The following is a 22,500-nucleotide window of genomic DNA, read 5'->3' as shown; positions in this document are numbered from 1 at the left end:
TTCAGCATTTTTTATTAATTTTTTATCCAAAAAAAAAGCAGACCCACTTATGAACTTGGAGTCATCTCCGGTTGGAGATGCCCTTAAACCCTTAAAACTAAACGAGTCTTAGGTCTATATGGGGGCGGATCTAAGGATGGATTTACCCATTTTAACATCCCTAAACCCTAAAGAGAAAGAGAGAGAGACACTCTAGCTGGCTTAGAGGTTAGTCAAGAGAGAAGAACCTTCTGGACGAGTTGGAAAGTTAGGGTAGGGTTAGAGAATATTCAGTTTCCCGCGCTTTTGCTCAAATCGAAATGCCTAATTCTGGAGAATTCAATTTCGCAAGGAAATAAAAGAATACTTGTTTAGATTTGTCGCTGCTCTCCTGCAACGGTTAGATTCTGTATATCTGCGATTTCAATTTCGGAACTACGCTTGCTGTGATTCTTCGTCTTCTCCGGGTAATTGGTCGAACTCCATTTCTAGGGTTTATGGGATTAGCTTCTCATCTCGCTATTCTAGGGTAAAATTTGGGGAGGATGCACATCAAGGAGATATGCTTGGAGGGTTTCAAATCGTACGCGATGAGGACGGTGGTTCCGGGGTTTGACCCGCATTTCAACGCGATTACGGGTCTGAATGGGTCCGGCAAATCGAACATCCTCGATTCCATCTGCTTCGTTCTGGGTATCACTAATCTCCAGCAGGTTCGAGCCGCTAATCTCCAGGAGCTCGTTTACAAGCAAGGTCAAGCCGGGATTACGAAGGCCACTGTGTCGGTTACCTTCGATAACTCCCACAGGAATAGGAGTCCTCTCGGCTATGAAGAACATTCGGAGATTACCGTCACTAGACAAGTAGGTCTTATCTCTCTTTCTCTCTACTGAAAAATTAGAACTTTCTGGTTGAATCGAAAAGGTTTGTTTAACTTAGTTTGATTGGATTGGATTATGTTATAAGGCTATGGTGAATAAGGTTTCTCAGGTTTTAGTTGTGCTTAGAGTGACCTTTCTTCTTTGTGTCTTTGGCTGTGAAGATTGTAGTTAGTGGGAGGAACAAGTATTTGATCAATGGGAAGCTTTCTCTCTACTGAAAACTTGGAAATTTCTGGTTGAATTGAGAAGCTTTGTTTAAGTTTTAATAGAAATTTGGATATACCCAAATGATGATAGTTTGATTGGATTAGTTTGGGTGAATAAGGTTTCTCAGCTTTTACTTGTGCTTAGAGTGAAAGCTATAAATTTCTTGCTTGAATTGAGGAATTTGGATAACTAAATAATAGTTTGATTGAATTAGATTATGTTATAAGGCTTCTGTGAATAGGGTTTCTCAACTTCTTTGTGTCTTTGGCTATGAAGATTGTAGTTGGTGGGAGGAACAAGTATTTGATCAATGGGAAGCTTGCCCAACCAAGTCAAGTCCAGAACCTTTTCCACTCGGTGCAGCTTAACGTCAATAACCCTCATTTTCTCATTATGCAAGGGCGCATCACCAAAGTTTTGAACATGAAACCTCCCGAGATCTTATCGATGCTTGAAGAAGCTGCTGGTACGAGAATGTATGAGAACAAGAAAGAGGCTGCACTTAAAACACTTGAGAAAAAGCAAGCCAAGGTTGATGAGATAAATAAGCTCCTAGACCAAGAGATCTCGCCAGCTTTGGAGAAGCTGAGGAGAGAAAAGTCGCAGTATATGCAGTGGGCTAATGGTAATGCGGAACTAGATCGGCTAAAGAGGTTCTGTATCGCTTTTGAATATGTTCAAGCAGAGAAAATCAGAGACAACTCCCTCCATGTGGTTGAACAGATGAAGACAAAAATGGCAAGTATTGACGAAGAGATAGAAAAGACGCAGGGAGAAGTATCAGAACTGGAGGAACAAGTAATAGCTTTGACTCAGGCAAGGGAAGCCAGCATGGGGGGAGAAGTAAAAACTTTGTCTGACAAAGTGGATTCACTGTCTAATGAAGTGACACGTGAATTATCCAAGCTTAATAATATGGAGGACACCCTTCAGGGCGAAGAAAAAAATGCTGAAAAGGTTAGTTCAGAGGTCTTACCTTGGGTTGGAATTGCTGCAGATTCTTAAGGCGATTTCTGACAATTTTTGGTGTTGCCAGATTGTTCATAATATAGAAGATTTGAAGAGATCTGTAGAAGAGAGAACTTCTGCTCTGAAAAAGTCCGACGAAGGAGCAGCAGATCTAAAACGACAATTTCAGGAACTTTCCACCACATTGGAAGAGTGTGAAAGAGAACACCAGGTAGTACCAATAAAAAGAACCTTTATTTACTGCCAAATTGGATTAGTCTATCTTGTAGGCTAATTGGATTTATGTCCCTTGATAAATAGGGTGTCCTAGCTGGTAAGAGTAGTGGAGATGAAGAGAAATGCCTTGAAGATCAATTACGTGATGCAAAGATTTCTGTTGGCACAGCTGAAACGGAGTTGAAGCAGCTGAATACCAAAATTAGTCACTGTGAAAAAGAACTAAAAGAGAAAAAGTCCCAGTTGATGTCAAAACGAGAAGAAGCTGTTGCAGTGGAAAATGAACTTAATGCTAGAAAAGATGATGTCGAAAACGCAAAAAGGGCACTTGATTCTCTTCCATATAAAGAGGGTCAGATGGAAGCATTAGAGAAGGTTAGCATGCTTGTTCCTTGATATTTTTTTTTCCGTCCTCTGTTATGTAAAGAATACATCTGTGACTGGACTTTTTTCTTAGGATCGAGGATCGGAACTTGAAATTGGGCAAAGGCTGAATAACAAAGTGCGTGATCTTTCAGCTCAATTAGCAAATGTTAAGTTTACGTACCGCGATCCTGTGAAGAACTTTGATCGATCAAAAGTGAAAGGGGTGGTTGCAGAACTGATAAAAGTAAATGATAGGTCCGCAATGACAGCTTTGGAGGCAAGTAGGCTATTAACTTATCATTATACATTCTCCGATCATTTCAGTTCTTTTAAGGTGACTTATTTTTCAGGTTACTGCTGCCGGGAAGTTGTTTAATGTTGTTGTAGACACAGAAGATACTGGAAAACAGCTCCTTCAAAAGGGTGATCTACGGAGACGAGTTACAATTATTCCTCTTAACAAAATTCAATCTCGCTTAGTTTCACCTAGAGTGCAGCAAGCCGCTGTTAGATTGGTATGTGGATCTTCTGTTGTCAAATTCAATTTCTTTTTCTTTGTTCCTTGCTGATTTTTTTATTATTCTCAGGTGGGGAAGGGTAATGCGGAACTGGCTCTTTCTTTAGTTGGCTATAATCAAGAATTAAAGGTGCGTTAACATCCATTAGATTATTAACTTTCTGGTTACTTTCTATCATGCAATGCAGACAATAATTTCAGCAGATTCATGAGCTGTAACTGATGATTTGTTGTTTTAGAACATTTAGTTACGGACAGACTGATACCATGAGTCCAAGACTATTAATATTCGTTTGACATCTCTATTTCTTTGCAGAATGCCATGGAATATGTTTTTGGTTCCACTTTTGTTTGCAAAACTACTGATGTGGCAAATAAAGTAAGTATTTCGTAGACATTAGAGTATTTGTGTTCTACTCTGTGTTCCCGGAGTATGTTGTAGAGATGCATTTTGCTTTTCTAAGCTATTTGTATAACAGCCCTACTTGACAAGCATTTTCAGTTGCGCTTTTGTCATATAGTCTCTTAACTCAACATTATCTCTGATTATTAGAGTTAAATTTCCAAACGAGTTTCCTGCTTTATATTAATGGAATGACCCTATAAGAATTAGTTCTCTAGCCTTTCTGGCTGTGGTATTTGGCCGTGGGGAGAGTTCTCATTGTTTAGGTTTATCGTTCGCAATACTGTTTTTCCTTTCTCAAAACTTGATCGATTTGTTGGTTTATAAATCTATTTTCCTGACCTAATGTCGATGGCAAGACTTCTCTGTTTTCGTTAGATGTCTCATTCTTTAATTTAACCCTCAAATGCTTGGTCGGCAGGTTGCTTTTAATAGGGAAATTTCAACTCCAACTGTGACACTTGAAGGTGATATATTTCAGCCAAGTGGTTTTCTTACTGGTGGAAGTCGCAAGTATGTCATTCTTTCTATTAGACCTCTGGATTGCTCGTGGCGTTCATGTACTTGATTTCATACAGATTTGGTTCAGCAATTCCTAAAAAATTGACCAAAAACATTGTGTTTTTTTTTTCTGTCTTAGGGGTGGAGGTGATCTGCTAAGACAACTTCATGATCTGGCAGAGGCTGAAACAAAACTTCAAGTACACCAGAAAAGGTTGTATGAAATTGAAGCGAAGGTAAAAGTCTTCAATTTTTCATTGGCTATTGCTTTCCTTTTAGAAAAAAAAAAGACACTTTGGGGTTTGGCAGCTGAGTTAGACATCATAGAATTTCTAACGAACCGCTTGAAGCGCAAACCATAGTCATTTTCTTCAGGTTAAAATTATATCTGGATCAGTGGGAACAGGCTTATGTTTGTTCATTGGTGATCGAAAAGAAAATATAACCTTAGCTGCTGAATATGACACTTTTAACCTTGTTTAGATGTCTCTTCATCTCAGATACTCAATCAGTTTACTTGTTGCTGGCTCAAATGAAGCAAGTGTTTTGTAAATTCCGTTGCAGCATAAGTAACTCTCATGTTCGGCTCTGTCTTTGGGTTCCTGCTGGTTTATCTTAACAATGCAGATCAAGGAGCTTCAGCCTCTTCAAAAGAAGTTCACAGACATGAAAGCACAGTTGGAGCTGAAAATGTATGACCTATCCTTATTTCTAAAAAGGGCTGAACAGAACGAGCACCACAAGGTTTTGTATCTCCATTTTGCAACTTCTTTTTTCCACGTATCTCTATTTCCTATCTACATCTTTCGAGCTTAAAATCTTTCTAGCTTAAATTCACTATTCAAACTTTGCTGAAAGCACATTTAATAATCTCTCTCCCATCTACCAATTGTATATATAGCTTGGTGAAGCGGTGAAGAAACTCGAAGAGGAGTTTGAAGAAATGAGATCCCAAATCAAAGAGAAGGAAGGTCGTTACAAAAGTTGTGCTGATACTGTCTCCACGCTAGAAAAATCCATCAAAGATCATGATAAGAACAGAGAGGGAAGACTCAAAGACTTGGAGAGGAATATTAAAACCATCAAAGCTCGTATTCAGGCATCCTCAAAAGATCTGAAGGTATTCCAGATCAGTAAAACACTTTTACTCTGCAATTGAACTTCTTCAATTCTTTTCTTAATCCTGTTTTATCCTGGTTTCAGCCCTTTTTGCATTTCTAAAATGGCTTTATAGCTTTTGATCTATGGTACTTCTTGCTCATAGGGTCATGAAAACGAGAGAGAGCGGCTTTTGATGGAGCAAGAAGCAGTGCTGCAGGAACAGATATCTTTAGAGAGCCAGCTAGCTTCATTGAGGACGCTAATTAGCACTCTGGCTTCAGATGTGGACAATCAACGAGCCAAGGTACTGCAATTGTTTCTCTTGGTGTCCTATAAATTTAAAGAATATATGAGTAATATGTGGATGTGATTCCCCTACAGGTGGATGCTATACAGAAGAATCACGATCAGTCTCTCGCTGAGCTCAAGTTGATACATGCAAAGATGAAGGAATGTGATACACAGATAAATGGTTTTATTACAGACAAGGAAAAATTTCTGCAGAAAATTAGTGACATGAAGCTTGAGAGAAAGAAGTTGGAAAATGAGGTATTCTCTCTTCCATTTGTTTTTACTGGAGTTGGTATCAGTTGAACGCATGCCTTATTCTTGCGGCAGTCTCCCTATTTAATGATAGATGCCTAAGTGATTTCTAAGTTGCTTAAACTTCTTGATGTTTTTTGGAATAAAGACGGATATAAGTATTTGACTGCAATAAAAAATTGGACCGTACTTGTTTATAAGAAGTGTATTAAGTATGAATTTACTGAGTTTCTACATCTTAAGGAAATGCTCACTTGACATGGGCGAAATGTTTCCTCTGATTAGGTAACAAGGATGGCGATGGAGCAGAAGGATTGCTCTGTGAAGGTAGACAAACTTGTTGAGAAGCATACATGGATAACATCCGAGAAGCAGCTTTTTGGAAAAGAAGGGACGGACTATGATTTTGAATCCCGCGATCCTTATAAAGCAAGAGAAGAACTTGAAAGGCTCCAAACAGATCAATCAAGGTATGTTTCTGAGGATTCTCATAGATTTAATTTTGCAACCGATATAATCTTCATACTCATTCAATCCAATATCAATGGAATATGCTTTCCTTTTTTTCTTGTTTCTTATCTGTGACTAAGTGAGAAATCTTTGCTTCTCTCTTTTCCTGCTATTCATTTCTCTTATATAGTCTTGAGAAAAGAGTGAACAAGAAGGTCATGGCTATGTTTGAGAAGGCAGAAGATGAATACAATGCTCTTATGTCAAAAAAAAATATAATCGAGGTTAGTTTTGGAGGGTCTGTGCGACAAATTTTAACAGCTTTACGCCTTTTGTTAACTGTAGTTTTTTTTTGTTTTTCATAGACTGACAAAACCAAAATCAAGAAAGTGATCGAGGAGCTTGATGAGAAGAAAAAAGAAACCCTGAAAGTTACATGGGTTAAAGTTAATCAGTGAGTTGCTTATTTAGTTTTCTTTTTTTTTTTGTTTAGCCATGTCATTAATTTCATTTTACTTCATATCGGGAACAATTTACGATATTTACACTTGGATCTTTATCTTCAGGGATTTTGGTTCCATCTTTTCAACTCTACTACCTGGCACCATGGCCAAACTAGAACCTCCAGAAGGCGGTAGTTTCCTTGATGGTCTTGAGGTCCGTGTTGCTTTTGGAAGTGTCTGGAAACAGTCTCTATCTGAACTAAGTGGAGGGCAAAGATCTCTTCTTGCACTATCTTTAATCCTGGCATTGCTTCTCTTCAAGCCAGCCCCTCTTTATATCTTAGATGAGGTACATCTAGATTTTCCATCTTTATGAATCAGTGACCATGGATTCTTCTGACTTTCCATTTTCATGTTTCCAGTGATCTTGAAATGTTCACGATCACAGGACCTTTTCATGTTTTGCTCACATTTTTAGAGGACATAGAATAATATTCGTTACTTTGATTTATTAGGTTGATGCAGCTCTCGATCTTAGCCACACGCAGAACATAGGAAGAATGATCAAAGCTCATTTCCCGCATTCACAGGTTACATAATCTATATGTTTCTGTGATCTTGTAGTCACTAGCTATTCCCATGATTCTGAATATCGTAAACCTTTTTCTCTTTCAGTTCATCGTGGTTTCTCTGAAAGAAGGAATGTTCAACAACGCCAATGTTCTTTTCCGAACAAAATTCGTGGACGGGGTTTCAACGGTCCAGAGGACAGTAACAAAACAGAGCAAATAACCTGCTGAAACCTGCTTATATCCTTAACAACACTAATGATGTCTATATTCTCTTCTTTTTCTTTAGTTCGACGTGTGTACTACTTGTCTCTCAAGATGTGTAGCCAATGATTTGGTTGGTGGTAGCCATTTGTCTATATTTAAACTTTAGGGTTTCTTGTTGCAAATGTTTGAACAGGTTGGGATTATAACTTATGATGTGCTTGTACCACATGAATATATTAGATTTTAAAGAGTAGCACAATCATGATTAACTTAGTTCCTCTGTACATTGAAGATTTGTAAATTCGTTCATGGAGCTACAACAAATTCCAATACTGATTTCACGCTCAAAAACCAAGAACTCTAAGACGCAACACACATAAAGATAGACATGAAAGTAGCAGAAGATAGATAGAGATACGAGTTTCATAAAAGTCTGTCTTAAAATCTTCAGCTAAGGGTTTGGACAATAGTGTTGTGCCATGGGTCAGACAAGTGCTGCAACAGATTCTCAAATGGTCCCTTTCCAGTAACATTGTGTTGAATCACAAACCCTAAGAATGCCAACATTGCCAACCTCCCTGCAACAACAACAAACAACAACAGAAAACGGTCTTTAGCCTCTTTAACTCTTAACTATCACTTTCTTGCGTGAAATAGGATTAGCTTTACCGTTTGCGAGCTCTTTCTCCTTGGCCTCGACCGTGGGAGCAAAGTTAAGAGGGTTAAAGATTCCTCCTGGATAACCAACTTCATTTGGAGGCAAGCTGTATTGCTTGAAGATTGGGTCTTGGTTCACACTTCCTGGGTTCTTGATGTCTTGCCACCGTCTGATCTCAACGTAATGGAACAAGATAAATTCGATCACGAACAATGTCGACGATGATGCAAAGTACTGCTCTTTTCCAGCGTCGTACCACTCCGGAACGTTAATGATTCCTACCAACAGTGACCAGTTTCAAGAAAATCTCTGTGTTAAGTTCTTGAAAGAAATGTTACAAATGGTTTCATGTTATAATGGTGACTCACCGATCTTGGTGAAAACTTCCGGCAAAAGCATCCCTGCGACGCCGAGCATAGCCCACCGTCCGTTGACAAGCTCTGCTTGGACGAACCATTTCAAGTTCTCTGGATCCTCTGCTAGTCCCAAGGGGTCAAACCCATTGTCACCAGCAAGACTACAATTTGCAAAAGAGAGTGACAATTAGCTAAACCGGTAATACCGGACAGAACCGGTTCTAAATTAACCAAACCAAAATTGATTATTCATTTGGTCGGATTTTTGTAAATTACAATAAAACAGCATACACATTAACTAAACCGGTAGCGAAAACTAACCAGCAAGACTACAATTTGCAAATGAGAGTGACCATTAGCTAAACCGGTAATACCGGAGAGAACCGGTCTAAATTAACCAAACCAAATTGATTTATTTAGTTGGTCGGATTTTTGTAAATTATACAATTATACAGCATACACATTAGCTAAACCGGTATCGAAAACTAACCAATTATGCAATCAGTTCAGTTGTGTTAAACCAAAATTGAATGTAGTTTGTGAAACAATTACCTGCCGTTGAGATAACCAGGGGATGCCAAACCGGGCAACCATTCTCCTTTCTTAGCTTCAACCTTGAACGACGCCGTTTTTGAGGATGAGCCGATCGATTTAAACGACAACTCGCGGTTCAATCTACCGGAAGAACCGGTAAGGAACCTTGGCTTCGAGGTACATGGTCGGAAGATCGAGGCCGAGGCTTGAGTAGTGACAGTCGCCATGTTCCCTACACCTGATCCGACCCGAGAAAACAGAAGAGAAATGTTTGAATCAAGAGATTGAAAGATGTGTTTGGAGATGATTGTGAAGAAATAGACTTTGAGGGATTTGTAAGTTTATTTGAGATTTTTTTTCTTTGTTTGTGGCTGTGGTTTAGTGACTGAGTATCCACCGTTGGATCATATGACGTGGTTGATTATACGGATGAGATGGAGTTGAGGTGAGGTAAAGGCTTATCGGTTTATCTTGGTAGCGTATCTTTGAGGATTTTTAAGTTCTTTGAGATTGGTCGGAATAAGATAGTGTGGGGTCCATTTTCATATCACGTGTCATTAATTTGGATAAAAATATTATACTGGACTGAGAATTCTCCTCAACCAATCAAATGGAAATGAATTGGCAAAGTGGAACCTAAATCCAAAGTCCGATTCTCTCATAATCATCTAAGATAGGAAGTATTTTCCTTCTTAGTTGACAAAAAAAAAGTGTTGACAAAACAAACAAAAAAATGTTAAAAATATTAAACCGATGAAACTGAACCAGAGTTCACATGGTTTATGACATATTATTAATTGGAATGATTTTATTTTATGGGCCGTTATTAATTTGAATGATATACAATGAAAATTTGAGGGTTTTTTGGTATACTTTTTGTTATACATACAGATTACGACTATTTCTTCATAATATAGAAAATAAGACGGCATCCAAAACCAAATTCATGATAATGAATATTCAAAACCATACAAAGTCATCACGAATTTTAATTTACGTTGTTACATGTTGAATATTCGTTATTATAACTCTTATGAAGCTTAAGACTCCTTGTGTAGTCGGATACCTGAATAATTCCTCTTGTATTATCACTTTCTACAAAATTTACAGAGCAATGAATATATAAACAAAAATAAGTTAATTAGACGACGACGACAAAAAAAAAAGAAGTATATTAGACAGGTCCTCTGTCCTCAATTAGTCACCAACATAATTAACTATTGTTTCGGTATATGTTTCAAGAAAAACTCTTATCTATGAGCTTCACGAACTCATAAAAATCAATTTTCCCATCTCTATTCTCATCAAAAACCTTAATCATCCTCCTACACTCCATCTTTGTACACTCATCGTATCCTAATAAACACAAAACATGTTTCAACTCATTTTCATCTATAAACCCATCTTGATTCTCATCAAACAATCTAAACGCCCTCTTCACTATCTCCTTACCCATCATCTCACTCTTCTCAAGCAAGTATTCTTCTCCTTCTTCTATCAAACGTTCGTATAAAGCTTCCGAGTCATCGATCATCGCCTTGACTTCTTCCACTGACATCTTGTTATCTACTCGAGTAGGGACAAAACCTTTCTTTATGATCAGGAGCTCAGTCATATTTTGCTTCTTGTTTCTTGTTGACGCAAAAAGAATGTAGGCATTATAGAAGAAGAGATGGAGAGGATAGGGAAAATACGAAGAGAAGTCTTGGATTATCATCATGAGGTTGAGAATGAACAAGAGAATGGCTATGGTGAGAAGAGAGATTGGGCTAAGAACAGATGAATCGTCCATATTAGTCTAAATTTATGTGTGTGGAATACCATAAACAATTTTTTATGAAGTTTCTTTATCTCTCTCTTTGATTTCAAAGAATGGATAATATGTGTGTTGAGCATGGTCCAATTTTATAAGGGGCGCCACCATTCTAGTTAAGTAATCTTTTAGGAAGACCAAAACAAATCTTACTCATAAAGTCTGCGGAAGAAGTCTCTACGGAAATTGTTGAGAAACTACCACAATTCTTGAGAAGAGCAAGGAAAATATTTTAAAAATGTTATTTAAAATTCACCGCAAATATATATCCTTATAAGCAGTTTTTCATTAAAAATGATCCTAGATAAGAATAACAATCACTATATATGATAGTAAAATAGTAGTCATTAGTAGTCATTACCTAGATAATGTTTTATTTTACTTTTTTAATTTGGATTTCCTAATTAAATAAAAAGATGTTCTCAACTTCTCATCATACCCAAGAGCAGAAAACATTCTGAAATTAATAAAGTCGAAAATTGAGTGAGAGTGTCTTTCCTTATCTTGGATTCCAGTACATGGAAATTTCCATGCAATTTCCCGGTAACGTTTTCTTCAATTAATAATCATGTTGCTTTCACCGACCCCTTTGGAATGTTTCGCTATGTGGAATATGAGAAGATTCTTCGTGTTAATTCAGTTTCCAATCCACTATCACTTTTTGGTTGAAAACATGTATGTAATTTTTTTGGGGGTCAAATGTTGATAACATAAAAGTTTATTGTTACGGAATTTTCACGTTGTAGTCTTTTTTTATATATAACGGAATTTCAAGCGAAATATTATAGAGCTCAATATTATAGTGATTCCTAAAGATTGTGTATACACTACTGGATATATACACTACTGGATCTATATATATATGGTAGTACCTGATAGAGGACTAACAAATTGGACTAAGTAAAAAAAATGATTATTGAAGATACAATATATTATTAGAATTAAGAAACTTGTGTTCATATTGATGATATTTAAAAATTTATCTATCAACCGAAAATTTATGTACAAGCTAAAGCTTAAAGTAGGAAAGAAAATTAAAACAAAAGCCAATTAAAGATATAATCAAGCTATGTTTTTTTTTGTTTTTTTGGCTCAACATCTAACTCATATTATTCCAAAGGTTTATTACAACTCTGATTTATCCTCCTCTACTTCTTTTACAATCCAACTTGGCACACAAGAATACAACTTAGGAACATTTATATCAAAAGATAATGATTCCTGAGCTACTCTATCAGCCACTCTGTTACTCTCCCCCTTTTGGAATTCAATCCTCACGTTATCAAGACTTGTAAGAAGACAGGAAATATCCTGAAAGCATGCACTTAGAACCGGCCACTGCTCGCCTTCGAAGTGCATTAACTAAAGTTTTACAATCAGTCTCAAAGATCACCTGTCTATAGGATAGGCAAGAGGTCATGAGAATCGCCCATCAGAGAGCCTCCGCTTCTAGTACGTTTGTGGCAATGCTCGACCTCCCATCCATTTTACTTCGCCAAAAAAACTTTTCAAAAATTATGATTGGAAACGTTATTAGATGACCAAATCGTTTAAAATCAAAAATCTTGTAAATGAAAAGTAACTTAACTTAATCAAAGCTAAAAACGAAAACATGAGGCGTGGGTTGTGTAAATGTCTTAATCTCGGTACCAAAAAAAAAAAGGTCTTGTGATGAATTTAACATCCTAAGAAGGAAGAACAAATACAAAGTTTCTTCCTCTCATGTCTACCTCTTATCTTTGTAGATAGCAAAATTACGAGTATCCAAATCAAACATCTTCAATAATTAACACACGAGCCCATCTACACATGTATATTCGCGCGTGTGTGTGTGTTTATGGGCCTAAAGACTGTAAGAAATGGATTGGCCTACGACAATAGTCTCAAGAAGAATCTGTAATCTTTTGATTTTCTTCGTCAAATTAAATCACAAAAACTCCTCTTTTGATTCGGATAATCAACAAGAAATCATCAGAGCTCAACAGTCGGCGATGAAACCCGGCGCCGGCAAAGACCAGCAGAGACGCAGAAACCGAGCCTTATCTTCTTCTTCCCCGTCGAAAACCCGACCCGGGTCACCCAACCGGGCTTCCGGTGAATCCCGCGGCGGAAAGCTTACAACTTCGGCCGCTTTAGTCGACCGCGAGGAGACGGGTCTCTTTACCGGGTCGGGTTACGATGACCCGAACCCGGAGCCGAGGAGCTTCCCTTACAGCGTGAAGCAGCAATGCTGGGAAAAAGCGGAGAAGATTAAAGGGAGAGATCCTGAGCGTTGGCGGAGAGATCACTTAGGCAACATTGTGTTTAGGAAGCTCGTAGGTTGTCCTGGATGCTTGTGCCATGATTATGACCACATTGTTCCTTACTCCAAGGTCTGTCTTTTTCTTCAGGGTCGATTTTTACTAATCTCACTTCATGAGACTCTGTTTTGCCGATGAGTTCCTAGTTATTTTAGGGTTTAGGATTGAGCTGAAAACTTCATGATTCTTTAGGAGTATTTGGAATTTTGGTTTAGAAACTTGATGACTCTTTGATCTCCGAGAATTTTGCTCCTAGGTCGTTTCAATACAGTTCTGGAATGTATTTGCTTCATTTGTGTTATTGAGCTTTTGAAATCTGATGTTTTCGGTGGTTTCGAAATTCTTGCTTTTATACATTCTTGATTTGGGATCTGAGGGAAATGGTTTTTTTCGTCCTTGTGCTCTCATGTTGAAGACTGAACAAAGTCTAAAGTCTTGTGCTCTTTATCTTGCGTAATATTGTTTGTTTACTGAAGTCTCTTTTGTTATTTATGATTAACCAAATCTAAGGAGATGTGTCCACAAGGGTTCTTGTATCTAAAAGTTTGCTTCATTTCACATCAAAGATAGGATTTTTGGTAGGATTCCACGACTTTGATTCTACGGTGAAATATTTGCAGCTTCTGGACGCTGTTAGAACAATTAGAGATAAATTAACAAAAAAAACTATGAAACCTCTCGGAAGGGAGAATTAGTGTCTAAAAGATCCAGAAAGCTATGGGAATCTGGAACTATTGCTGTCATGTTTCTTGCTTTCATTTTGGTTGATATGGTTGTGACCCTAATATTCCAAATTGAGATTTATTTGTATTGATGATGAATCTATTTCTTTTTTTCGCTGAATCGTATAATGTAACTGAATTCATAGTAGATATAGAGTATAATATGCAGGAGGAAGATATTGTCATCAACATGGAACAATATGTCATTGAAGTGCTCATGTTTCTTCCAAAGTATCTGAATAATTTATCTTTCAATTGTTTCTAGGGTGGCAAGAGCACTCTGGAAAACTGTCAAGTCCTGCAGGTACGCAGCTTACTCGTGTGGAAATCTAAACTAAAACTTATAACCATTTAAGGTTTATTGATGTCTAATTGTCTACTAAAATATAAGTGTTTATAGTTACAATTCTCCCTTATTCGACTTGTGACCAGCTTTTGTTTAGTTAAGTCTTCTTAGACGATAAACTTCACTCCAAAACTTCTAACCAAACATACTCTTTAAGGCATTTAGCTTTTTACTCTTCGTCGTATACAGTAGGCCATAAGCTCTTGGGTCATTTGACTGTGTTTTGTTCTACGTTGCAGGCAAAGGTAAACCGATCAAAGGGAAATAAAACAGATATTTCAAGAGCCGAGCTTATCCAGAGGAGTTCCTACTGCCGAGTTGCTGGTATTTTTCCAGTATCCTTCATTCTCTTTTATAGAACAAACTATTAACTAAGTTTTTGATCCTAAACTGCTCTTTTGCAAAATAAATGTTTAGGCCGTGATATGGACCTCATTGAGCTAACAGCTTATGGGAATGTACAACGTGCGGCCGAGTCCAGTGGATGCAGGATTCAGTGATCTGTATTTGATTCTCTTTCTTGCTTTTCTCGGATGATCTATTGTTTGGGAAATGAAAACGAAGGGTTCTTCAATATTTACTTGGAGGACAAGAATCTGTAAATTTTGTCATTTCTAAAACATGCGAGTTATGTAGTACATTATTTGTTTTAGTTGATATATACTCTATTTAGTTTCGAGTCTATGTAATTTTTTTTTTAATATGGAAACTTTGTCTTCTGATAAACAAAAAACTGTCTTCTACACAATATATCGTATTTATTAGGGAAACAATAAAATGGAAATGAGTGTTTTCTTTTCTTCATGGATTCTTAGACCATGTTCAATGATAGCAACTCTAAAGAGGATGCTTAAATATTATTTAATTATTAAATTTAAAATCATCTTCATTTTATAACAATGTCTACTAGTATCTGTTAAGCATCGCTGTTTACAATTCTTATGTAAGCATAATTATTCTATTTTTATAATTTAATTTTTTTTTTAAATTACCTAAGCACTCCTCCTAAGATGCTCTTATCTTTGAACTTTGAAGAAAGCTTTTTTAGCTTTGTGCCTTTTGTCCTTCTAGAAACATACTATTTGTCCCTGTTTATTCGTTTCTCGAGTAAATAAATTGGATTTTTTTTTTTACAAGTGTATTCTAATCTTCTTCTTTTTTGGATTTTAGTGAATTGGTCTCCCGATTTAATAAAAAGATTTATGGGCAACCAAAAAAAGATTGATTATAATAATTTATTCACGATAAATATAGTTATTTATTTACATAATATGGCAATGTTTTTAACCTGAAACATTAAACTATTAAAGTTAAGAAAGAATACAAAAAGATCTCTTTCTATTACTTTTTTTACTTATCTTTTTTGAGGCGTGTCAGGTCTTCCTCGAGAGAGTCTAAAGTACGTGTCAGCATCGTAGAAGTGCCTTCCGTTGTGGAAAGCCCTTCCTTTGTCCTTATGGAAATCTACTCACTAAACTTTTCCTGGCACTCATTCTCTCGCTTGATTTTTATTTTTCTGTTTATTTAAATCTTTTGCATTAACTATAACTTTATAATAATAATAATAATAAAAGAATATTATTATTAGGTGTACTTTTTGAAAATATAATTGCTAAAAAAGACATTTTTTGAATCAGGTGGATTTATCTTATTTTACTTCCATTTTTGGATTTTTTATCCTTTTTTTTTTACCTTACTAAAACATACGAGATTCACTTAAATCTACTTATCAACTTCTACACACTAAATTACATTGGATCCATTTTAATTTATCAGTTTTCACACATTAAATTGTATGGAATTCATCTATATATATGTAACTATATAGATACACATATAAATATGCACATATATTTATATAATTACATCCATCTATAATATATGCATATAGATATGTAAATATATATGTATTCATATAATTATATCCATTTATATTCATATATATATCCATATATTGTGTGTTGACGTATATGTTACTATATGGATACATATGTGTATACATATATATCTATATAATTGCATAGATATCAATCTATTTGTGTTTACGTAGATGCTACTATATGAATACATATGTGTTTATCATTAAATGATAAAAAAAAATTAAAAAATATAAAATAGATATCAAAGTATTAAAAAAATTATATAATTTATAATGTCAAAATAATTATTTGATTATTTTTTAAATAATAGATAAATAACAACAAACAATTATGGGAAGTATGTGATATTAATATAATATTAAATAAAGAAATAATATAGATAAGTAAGCAAAAATGTTAAAACAATTATTTGTCTCCTCCAAATAGTAGAAAAGTATGTATGGTAATTAAAACACAAAAATCCTTTTTTGGACATTAGATAACTCAAAAATACGTTTAGTAGTAACACACTCTAATAATAATAATAATAATAATAATAATAAAATCGGGACGTAGATATAATTCAAAAGAAAAACAATCTATAGATTTAAAAATGTGTTGTGACTTGTATTTATAATAATAGATGATATAAATATTGATGACCAATAAAAAGATGATATAAATACTTTTTAGTGGAGAGTTGACTCTCACTTCCAATTCATGGTGTGGTTTTACTTTGATAATTAAGAGTCAACACTAAATCATAATTTTTCCCAATGAAACCATCCTATTTCTTTGTGTGTATAGACATTAATGTTTGATCTCAAGATTCTCTTCAAATTGTTTCCTCCATGAGTGCATTTTCATTTTTCACTATACTCAAAACCATTAGGTTGAGAACAAACAAATTTATATTTTGGAAGACATTATTTTTTTTTTAGTCGACCAAAATTAACAGGATACAGTTATTGTTAATTCTAGTTATATAAATCACTATACTGTAGAACATCGTTAATTAATGACAACAATAATAAGAAGTTTTCTAACAGTTTCGTAAATCATGATACGTATCATTTTGCAATTATAAACCCACAGTATGTATATGAATAGTAGTCAAATAGTATATCAGTGAAAAATCAAAGTGTCCAATTATTCGACTCACAATCCAACCAAAACATTTATGCGTTTAGTCTTTTAGATTACAACCAGCTAGTTATATATGCTTGTAAAGAAACATTTGCTTATGGTTTCAAATTTATCATATTATAGTAAGATTGGCTAGCCAATCACAGTAGAGCCCTTAAACATTTAGATGAATAAATAAACAGGTGGCGAATTCAGAAGATTAAGTACGCCTACTTTTAGTTAATTGTTTATGTTGAAAAATGAAAAATGAGTTCATTTCTCCTTGCTTTTTTATTATTTATTTAGGGGTCTAAAGATCTTAATGACGTTGTTGTCTTATATTTGGAACCATTTGCGAAAAGCAAGTACATATTAATTTTCCAAACATTCAGAACAAAAAGTAGATAGACTCAGTTCTTGCAAGTCTTCCATTATAGTGGTGCGTTAAGCGGTTGAAACGCGTTTGGAATATCAGGTGAAAAAAAAAGAAGACGAAAAATCTGTATTCATAATTAATTTTTAAGACTATAATAAAATTATTTTAATGCAAGGTAGGGAAAAACATGTAAAAAGGAGAAAAATTGCTTTGCCACAAAATGCAAAAAGGCAGAAAAGAAAAGTATTATTCAAAAAGGAGAAAAGCAACTTGACATACTTTTAGTTGTAAGAATGATAATAATATTGCCGTTAAAAGAAAAAGACTGAAACTTATACAGAAATTATAAAATTAAATATATCTGTGGCTAAGAATTGTTTGGCTGTTTGAAATATCTAAGTTGCTTTCGAAGACACAGACCAAATAACAAACTAAAAATCGTAAAAAACATTTAGTGACCCATTTTTTTCAGTATTTATCAATATCCAAATTATAAGAAGGATGAAAAAGGATGCAAATAAAAAGAACTTTTTCAACATATTAAATTCTGACTGTCTCTACGTGGAATGGGACCGTTCCATTTTCTTTAATATTCGCAAAAACAATTTCCAAAAAACCACAATAAGAAATGGCGCTGTCATGATTGCTCAACAAATTATCCAAGAATTGTTGTATTTTCTTCAACTTTTTATCCAAACTAAAAAACAATTTAAAACACTCATCTCTTCTTAATTAAGTGATATTTTAAAATTGTGTACATAACCGTTCTTTATATGTTTTAAAAAGGTATTAGCTTTAGGCCACCAAATTTATTTATAATTTTAAAGACTATATTTTTTATAATTTTATCCAAATCTATTAAATACATAATTTTATTTAGTATGTATATAGTAGAAAAATATTATGTAGTTACACATATATATATATATAGAACAAATGTGTTATGATATTTGAGATTATATTTTATTTAATTAAAACTATAATAGTATTAACAATAAATTAACTTTAAATAAAATTTCAAATTTAAACAAAATAAAATAACAATATATTTTATAATTTGTCGGTTTCTCTAAAGAAAGGCACGGTACTGATTGTGCACATAAATCAAAAAATTAATATAATATCATTTCTAATATTTTTTTATTGAATTTAGAGTTTTTTAATTGAAAATTATATCAATAAATAAGAGTAATTAAAATCATTTTATGTTACATTTTGCATAGATTTATAAAATATCACTTATTTTAAGAAAAAAAAATCCAAAACAGATGGAGTATTAATTAAACAAATAAATTACAATTAATTTATATATAAAGTATTTCAATCTTTTTCATAAATTCCCACAAAGTTTCATAGAATACAAGCCCGAAGATAATCCTTTTTCAATAGTTGATGATCCACTTTAATAAAATATTACTAGTGTTTGTAAACCATTTTTGAAAGAATTGAAAGTGAGTGTTTTTTAATAAAAATATCTTAAAGCGAGTGTCACTTAACTGATGTTTTCAATTTTTCATTACTTCAAAAATTATGGTGAACTCTGAGCTAAAATATTTTAATTTTTATGTATACTGGACGATTTAAGGAAAAATATTTTTAAACTTTTACAATTAACTTGCATGATGCATCGCATTAGTCGTTTAATCCTGAGTATTTTTTATTATAAGTACAAACTGTTCACAAGATAAGAACAAGTAAGCGTCGGTTGAAATGCCAACGCAACAACGGTCAATGTCAACTTTTTACCATTAATGTTCTTCCAACATTTTTTGACAAATGAAGAAAGAAAGTAACGATAAAAAAAAAGCGGAAAAATCAAAGAAAATCAATAGTGTACAGTAACTAAATATCTGGATGGATTTTGATTACTGAGGGACTAAAAGGAAGAAGGTCACCGAGGAAGAAGAAAAGAGTTGATTCTCAAAAAACCTCACCATTCTCCAACATCTATACATCAAATCATACATATATATACACTCACGAATATATAACTCTAAATCCCTTCTTGGAAATTGAGTGATCTTGATAGAGCAGCAGGGTTAGCAGAAAGAACAGGAGAGTTCTCGGCTTTATCGTTGTTGTTGTGATTCTTCTTGGTCTTCTGATCAAACCCTTTGAACATACCTCCCTTGCTCATCGCTTCGTTCTTGATTCCTAACGTTGTCCATATCGAGCTCTTTGCTGCTTCGTTAGGATCATCAATTCTCAGCGTTTTCGGCACAAGAACGCACCCGTTCCTCTGTTGTTTCCTCTCTGTCTCATTCTCCTCTCTCGCTGATTCTTCATCTCTCGAATGCTTTCCGAGAGTTGGACTTGAACCCTTTTGGCTCATAGGTGATGAGAGCATTGGGATGGTCCAGTAAGGGTAAAAGGGCATTGGATAACCCGGTGGAGGGTAAAAACCAGGTGGAGGCATCGGCGGATTCCACGTGTAAGGCCACGGAACGCCCGGGATACAAGCATAACCACTCATGTTATTGTTGTTGTTGTTCGTTTGTGGCTCAACAACTCTGCAGCTTTGTGCTCTTGTTTCATCCACGGAGTGATGATTATTGTTAGAGGTAGTCACAGAAGAACCAGTTGAGCAATCATCTCCATTCTCTACCCGAGCCACGAGCCCGTTTCTAACTCCGTTCGAGACCTTCTGGTCTCCTTGTAGCTTCACGGGAGCTTCCAGGCCAAAACTCAGGACCCGTGTGTTTGCCTGTAAGCCCGGATCGAGCCTTGCAGCTTCGAGAGCCTCGGAGATGGTGATGTGACGGTAATGAGAGGAGGAGGAGCTTTTGTTCTTGCGTCGTCCTGCACCGACTGGGACGTTTCTCATGGTGCCTCCAGCAGTCCAGTATCTCTGACAGGCTTTGCAGAAGTGACGAGGCTGGTTTATGTTGTAGTTGTTGTAATAACAGAACTTGGTTTCCATGCTTTTGCATCTCGGACATGGCAGAATCTTGGTTGGTTTCTTCAGGATTTTACCGTCGGTTGTTGTCTGCTGCTGATGATTATCCTCAGGCGAGTCGCTAATCTCTATCTGATCTGTTGATGTCGCCTCCTCTTTGTCATGACTGTTGTCGTTACATTTGTCTGATAACTCTGGAGTTAACTGAGAGAGAGGCAAATAAACATTTAATTAAGAACACTTGCAAATGGATTAATGAATAAACAAAGTTTTTAAAGAAAGTTCTAGACGAAGAATCAAAACAAATATTCTTAAATTATTGAGATAATACAAAAATTAATATTCAAGAGTACTCTTCATCAAACTCTAGTTACTCTAAATCGTTCATGAAGCTCTAGATCCAAAAATGAATAAAAATACACAGAGTTTCTTATCGGATTCAATAAACATGGTAATTTCGAAACAGAGGATATGAGTGTCCGATTCAAAGCTGTATAAAGTTTCTGAGATTTATAGAGACAAAACAAAATTACTTGACTCGATTTTAATTTCACAGTATATCAATCGATTTTAATCGATTCCTGTAAGAAAACAGAGCAAAATCAATCAAATACCTTCCCTGCTGATTTAACCTCTCCACCATCTCCGCCGCTAAACTCCTCCTCTTCCTCCTCCTCAACTGCCACCGTCGACTCAAAAACCGCCGGAAAAGGGATTTTCATACCGAATAGCTTAATAGCTGGATCTCTACTTTCCATCATCATTTTTTTTTCCTCGATTAGTAAAAAAACAGAAGCGAGGAAGCTCGTGCAAGTCTCTGTGTTTCCTCTTCTTCTCTTTCCCACTCTGTGAAATTGTTTTTTTTTTTTAAGAAAAATATTTTTTTGGGGGAGATTTGGGGAATTTGGAGGTGAATTGTGGAAATTAGGGATTTAGATACGTATAAAAGAGAAGGGGGTACCACGTCAGCATCACAATTCATTTCTCAGCCACAAGTTTATGTGGCCTCTGATATTTTCCTTTTTGGCTCATTAATGCCGGGTCGGGTTGTCGGGTTATAATAATAATAATAATAATAATAATAATAATTCGTACCTTTTTATGTCTATTATTATTCGCATATGAGCTATAGTTTTTTTTGTTTTGTTTTGGTTCTCTTATAATTTGTCGCACATGTATTTTACACATTTATTTACTATTACTTTTGTTTTCATAAACTTCAAATCAAAATTACAGATTCAGAATTTTCAGAAAATAAATTATTATATAAGCAAGTATATATGCTATATTATGAGAAAGGTACATTTAAAAAGTAAATTTGATGATATTATCCATTCACGAGTTTTATACAACCGTGAATGACTAAATTTGTTATCTTCCATCTATGTATTCGATTTTATTTTGATACAAAATATGTGAGTAGGTAACATCTATCTCTTGGCTGAATTTTCAATTTACACACAACATTACAAAACTCATTGCTTCCAACAACAATTTTGAACTTATGACAATCTGATACCAATTGTTCCATATCAGAGTCATTTTAAAAACTGTTAATTTTGATTTTTTTTTAATTTAATCTGAAAAAAATATTTTTCCATCTTCGTCTCCAAAAATAAAAATAGAGATCTTAAAGTTTTGTTTTTGTTTTCTAAAACAATGAAATTTTCCTCGATCATCTTGGAGAATTGATATCTTTCTTGAAAATGATCTTTATTGCTAGTGACAAGATACTAATATTGCAGATAATGGGACTCATCTAAAATTTCATGATCAAATACCCAAATCACAGCAATTATCTAACCATTCTCTCCTAGGATGTTATTGTTTGAAAGCCAAACATCTTTCAAATCTATAAATTTAGTTTGCTAACTTTAAACATATGAAAAATATGCATTTATGTAAATATCTCTAAATAATGTGCTTACTTTTAAAAAAATTATACATTAATCTATGCATTTTTTATTGATACTTTTTAGACTTTACTTAAATTTTTTGTGAGTTTGATATATTTATATCCCAAAAATTACAAAAAAGAAAACAAGTAATTAGAAAAGAAAAACATATATGGTGACAAATGATCGAAATCTTATGTTCAAAAAGTGCACGATTTTCTTGTTAGTTTTTTAAATTTTAGGATCGGCTCCAATTTCATCATTCGTA

General features: G+C 34.7%; 5 protein-coding genes across 5 annotated transcripts; 2 read left to right on the top strand and 3 right to left on the bottom strand.

Annotated features, from left to right (window-relative positions):
* Window positions 1-136: 136 nt before the first annotated feature.
* On the top strand, window positions 137-7,534 carry LOC18020885 (structural maintenance of chromosomes protein 2-2). Its single transcript, XM_006404314.2, has 20 exons — window positions 137-842; window positions 1,344-2,024; window positions 2,104-2,247; window positions 2,337-2,627; window positions 2,710-2,895; window positions 2,969-3,133; window positions 3,206-3,265; window positions 3,452-3,514; window positions 3,960-4,051; window positions 4,179-4,275; window positions 4,667-4,783; window positions 4,941-5,159; window positions 5,304-5,444; window positions 5,522-5,689; window positions 5,969-6,153; window positions 6,324-6,417; window positions 6,499-6,587; window positions 6,700-6,925; window positions 7,092-7,166; window positions 7,252-7,534. The coding sequence occupies exons 1-20, from the start codon at window positions 525-527 to the stop codon at window positions 7,366-7,368; spliced, it is 3,528 nt and encodes a 1,175-aa protein (XP_006404377.1). The 5' UTR covers window positions 137-524; the 3' UTR covers window positions 7,369-7,534.
* A 28-nt stretch (window positions 7,535-7,562) lies between these two features.
* On the bottom strand, window positions 7,563-9,275 carry LOC18020884 (chlorophyll a-b binding protein 4, chloroplastic). The gene is made up of 4 exons (XM_006404313.2): window positions 8,919-9,275; window positions 8,379-8,527; window positions 8,022-8,288; window positions 7,563-7,930 (listed from the first exon to the last, which is right to left on the bottom strand). Exons 1-4 carry the CDS (start codon window positions 9,125-9,127, stop codon window positions 7,800-7,802), a joined length of 756 nt encoding a protein of 251 aa, XP_006404376.1. The 5' UTR covers window positions 9,128-9,275; the 3' UTR covers window positions 7,563-7,799.
* Window positions 9,276-10,023: 748 nt separating this feature from the next.
* LOC18020883 (probable calcium-binding protein CML47) lies at window positions 10,024-10,858 on the bottom strand. The gene has a single exon (XM_006404312.2). The coding sequence runs from the start codon at window positions 10,690-10,692 to the stop codon at window positions 10,138-10,140; it is 555 nt and encodes a 184-aa protein (XP_006404375.1). The 5' UTR covers window positions 10,693-10,858; the 3' UTR covers window positions 10,024-10,137.
* A 1,630-nt stretch (window positions 10,859-12,488) lies between these two features.
* On the top strand, window positions 12,489-14,782 carry LOC18020882. Its single transcript, XM_006404311.2, has 4 exons — window positions 12,489-13,085; window positions 14,001-14,039; window positions 14,321-14,405; window positions 14,499-14,782. Exons 1-4 carry the CDS (start codon window positions 12,573-12,575, stop codon window positions 14,579-14,581), a joined length of 720 nt encoding a protein of 239 aa, XP_006404374.1. The 5' UTR covers window positions 12,489-12,572; the 3' UTR covers window positions 14,582-14,782.
* A 4,476-nt stretch (window positions 14,783-19,258) lies between these two features.
* Window positions 19,259-21,287, bottom strand: LOC18020881 (cyclic dof factor 3). The gene is made up of 2 exons (XM_006404310.2): window positions 20,952-21,287; window positions 19,259-20,541 (listed from the first exon to the last, which is right to left on the bottom strand). Exons 1-2 carry the CDS (start codon window positions 21,099-21,101, stop codon window positions 19,435-19,437), a joined length of 1,257 nt encoding a protein of 418 aa, XP_006404373.1. The 5' UTR covers window positions 21,102-21,287; the 3' UTR covers window positions 19,259-19,434.
* Between the last annotated feature and the right edge of the window lie 1,213 nt (window positions 21,288-22,500).

Source organism: Eutrema salsugineum, unplaced genomic scaffold (assembly GCF_000478725.1).
Source record: "Eutrema salsugineum unplaced genomic scaffold, Eutsalg1_0 scaffold_16, whole genome shotgun sequence".
In the NCBI taxonomy this organism is placed as follows: domain Eukaryota; kingdom Viridiplantae; phylum Streptophyta; class Magnoliopsida; order Brassicales; family Brassicaceae; genus Eutrema; species Eutrema salsugineum.
The sequence above is the reverse complement of the archived record's forward strand: the minus strand, read 5'-3'. Positions and strand labels throughout refer to the sequence as shown.

Coding starts and splice junctions, on each gene's coding strand:
- LOC18020883 (XM_006404312.2), bottom strand. CDS start 10,692: ATGGACGATTCATCTGTTCTTAGCCCAATCTCTCTTCTCACCATAGCC.
- LOC18020884 (XM_006404313.2), bottom strand. CDS start 9,127: ATGGCGACTGTCACTACTCAAGCCTCGGCCTCGATCTTCCGACCATGT. Junction 8,528..8,918: donor CCTGGTTATCTCAACGGCAG/GTAATTGTTTCA, acceptor TGCAAATTGTAG/TCTTGCTGGTGACAATGGGT. Junction 7,931..8,021: donor GGAGAAAGAGCTCGCAAACG/GTAAAGCTAATC, acceptor TTGTTGTTGCAG/GGAGGTTGGCAATGTTGGCA.
- LOC18020885 (XM_006404314.2), top strand. CDS start 525: ATGCACATCAAGGAGATATGCTTGGAGGGTTTCAAATCGTACGCGATG. Junction 843..1,343: donor AGATTACCGTCACTAGACAA/GTAGGTCTTATC, acceptor TTGGCTATGAAG/ATTGTAGTTGGTGGGAGGAA. Junction 4,052..4,178: donor CTTACTGGTGGAAGTCGCAA/GTATGTCATTCT, acceptor TTTCTGTCTTAG/GGGTGGAGGTGATCTGCTAA.
- LOC18020881 (XM_006404310.2), bottom strand. CDS start 21,101: ATGATGATGGAAAGTAGAGATCCAGCTATTAAGCTATTCGGTATGAAA. Junction 20,542..20,951: donor AGGTTAAATCAGCAGGGAAG/GTATTTGATTGA, acceptor CCTCTCTCTCAG/TTAACTCCAGAGTTATCAGA.
- LOC18020882 (XM_006404311.2), top strand. CDS start 12,573: ATGGATTGGCCTACGACAATAGTCTCAAGAAGAATCTGTAATCTTTTG. Junction 13,086..14,000: donor ACATTGTTCCTTACTCCAAG/GTCTGTCTTTTT, acceptor AATTGTTTCTAG/GGTGGCAAGAGCACTCTGGA. Junction 14,040..14,320: donor AAAACTGTCAAGTCCTGCAG/GTACGCAGCTTA, acceptor TCTACGTTGCAG/GCAAAGGTAAACCGATCAAA.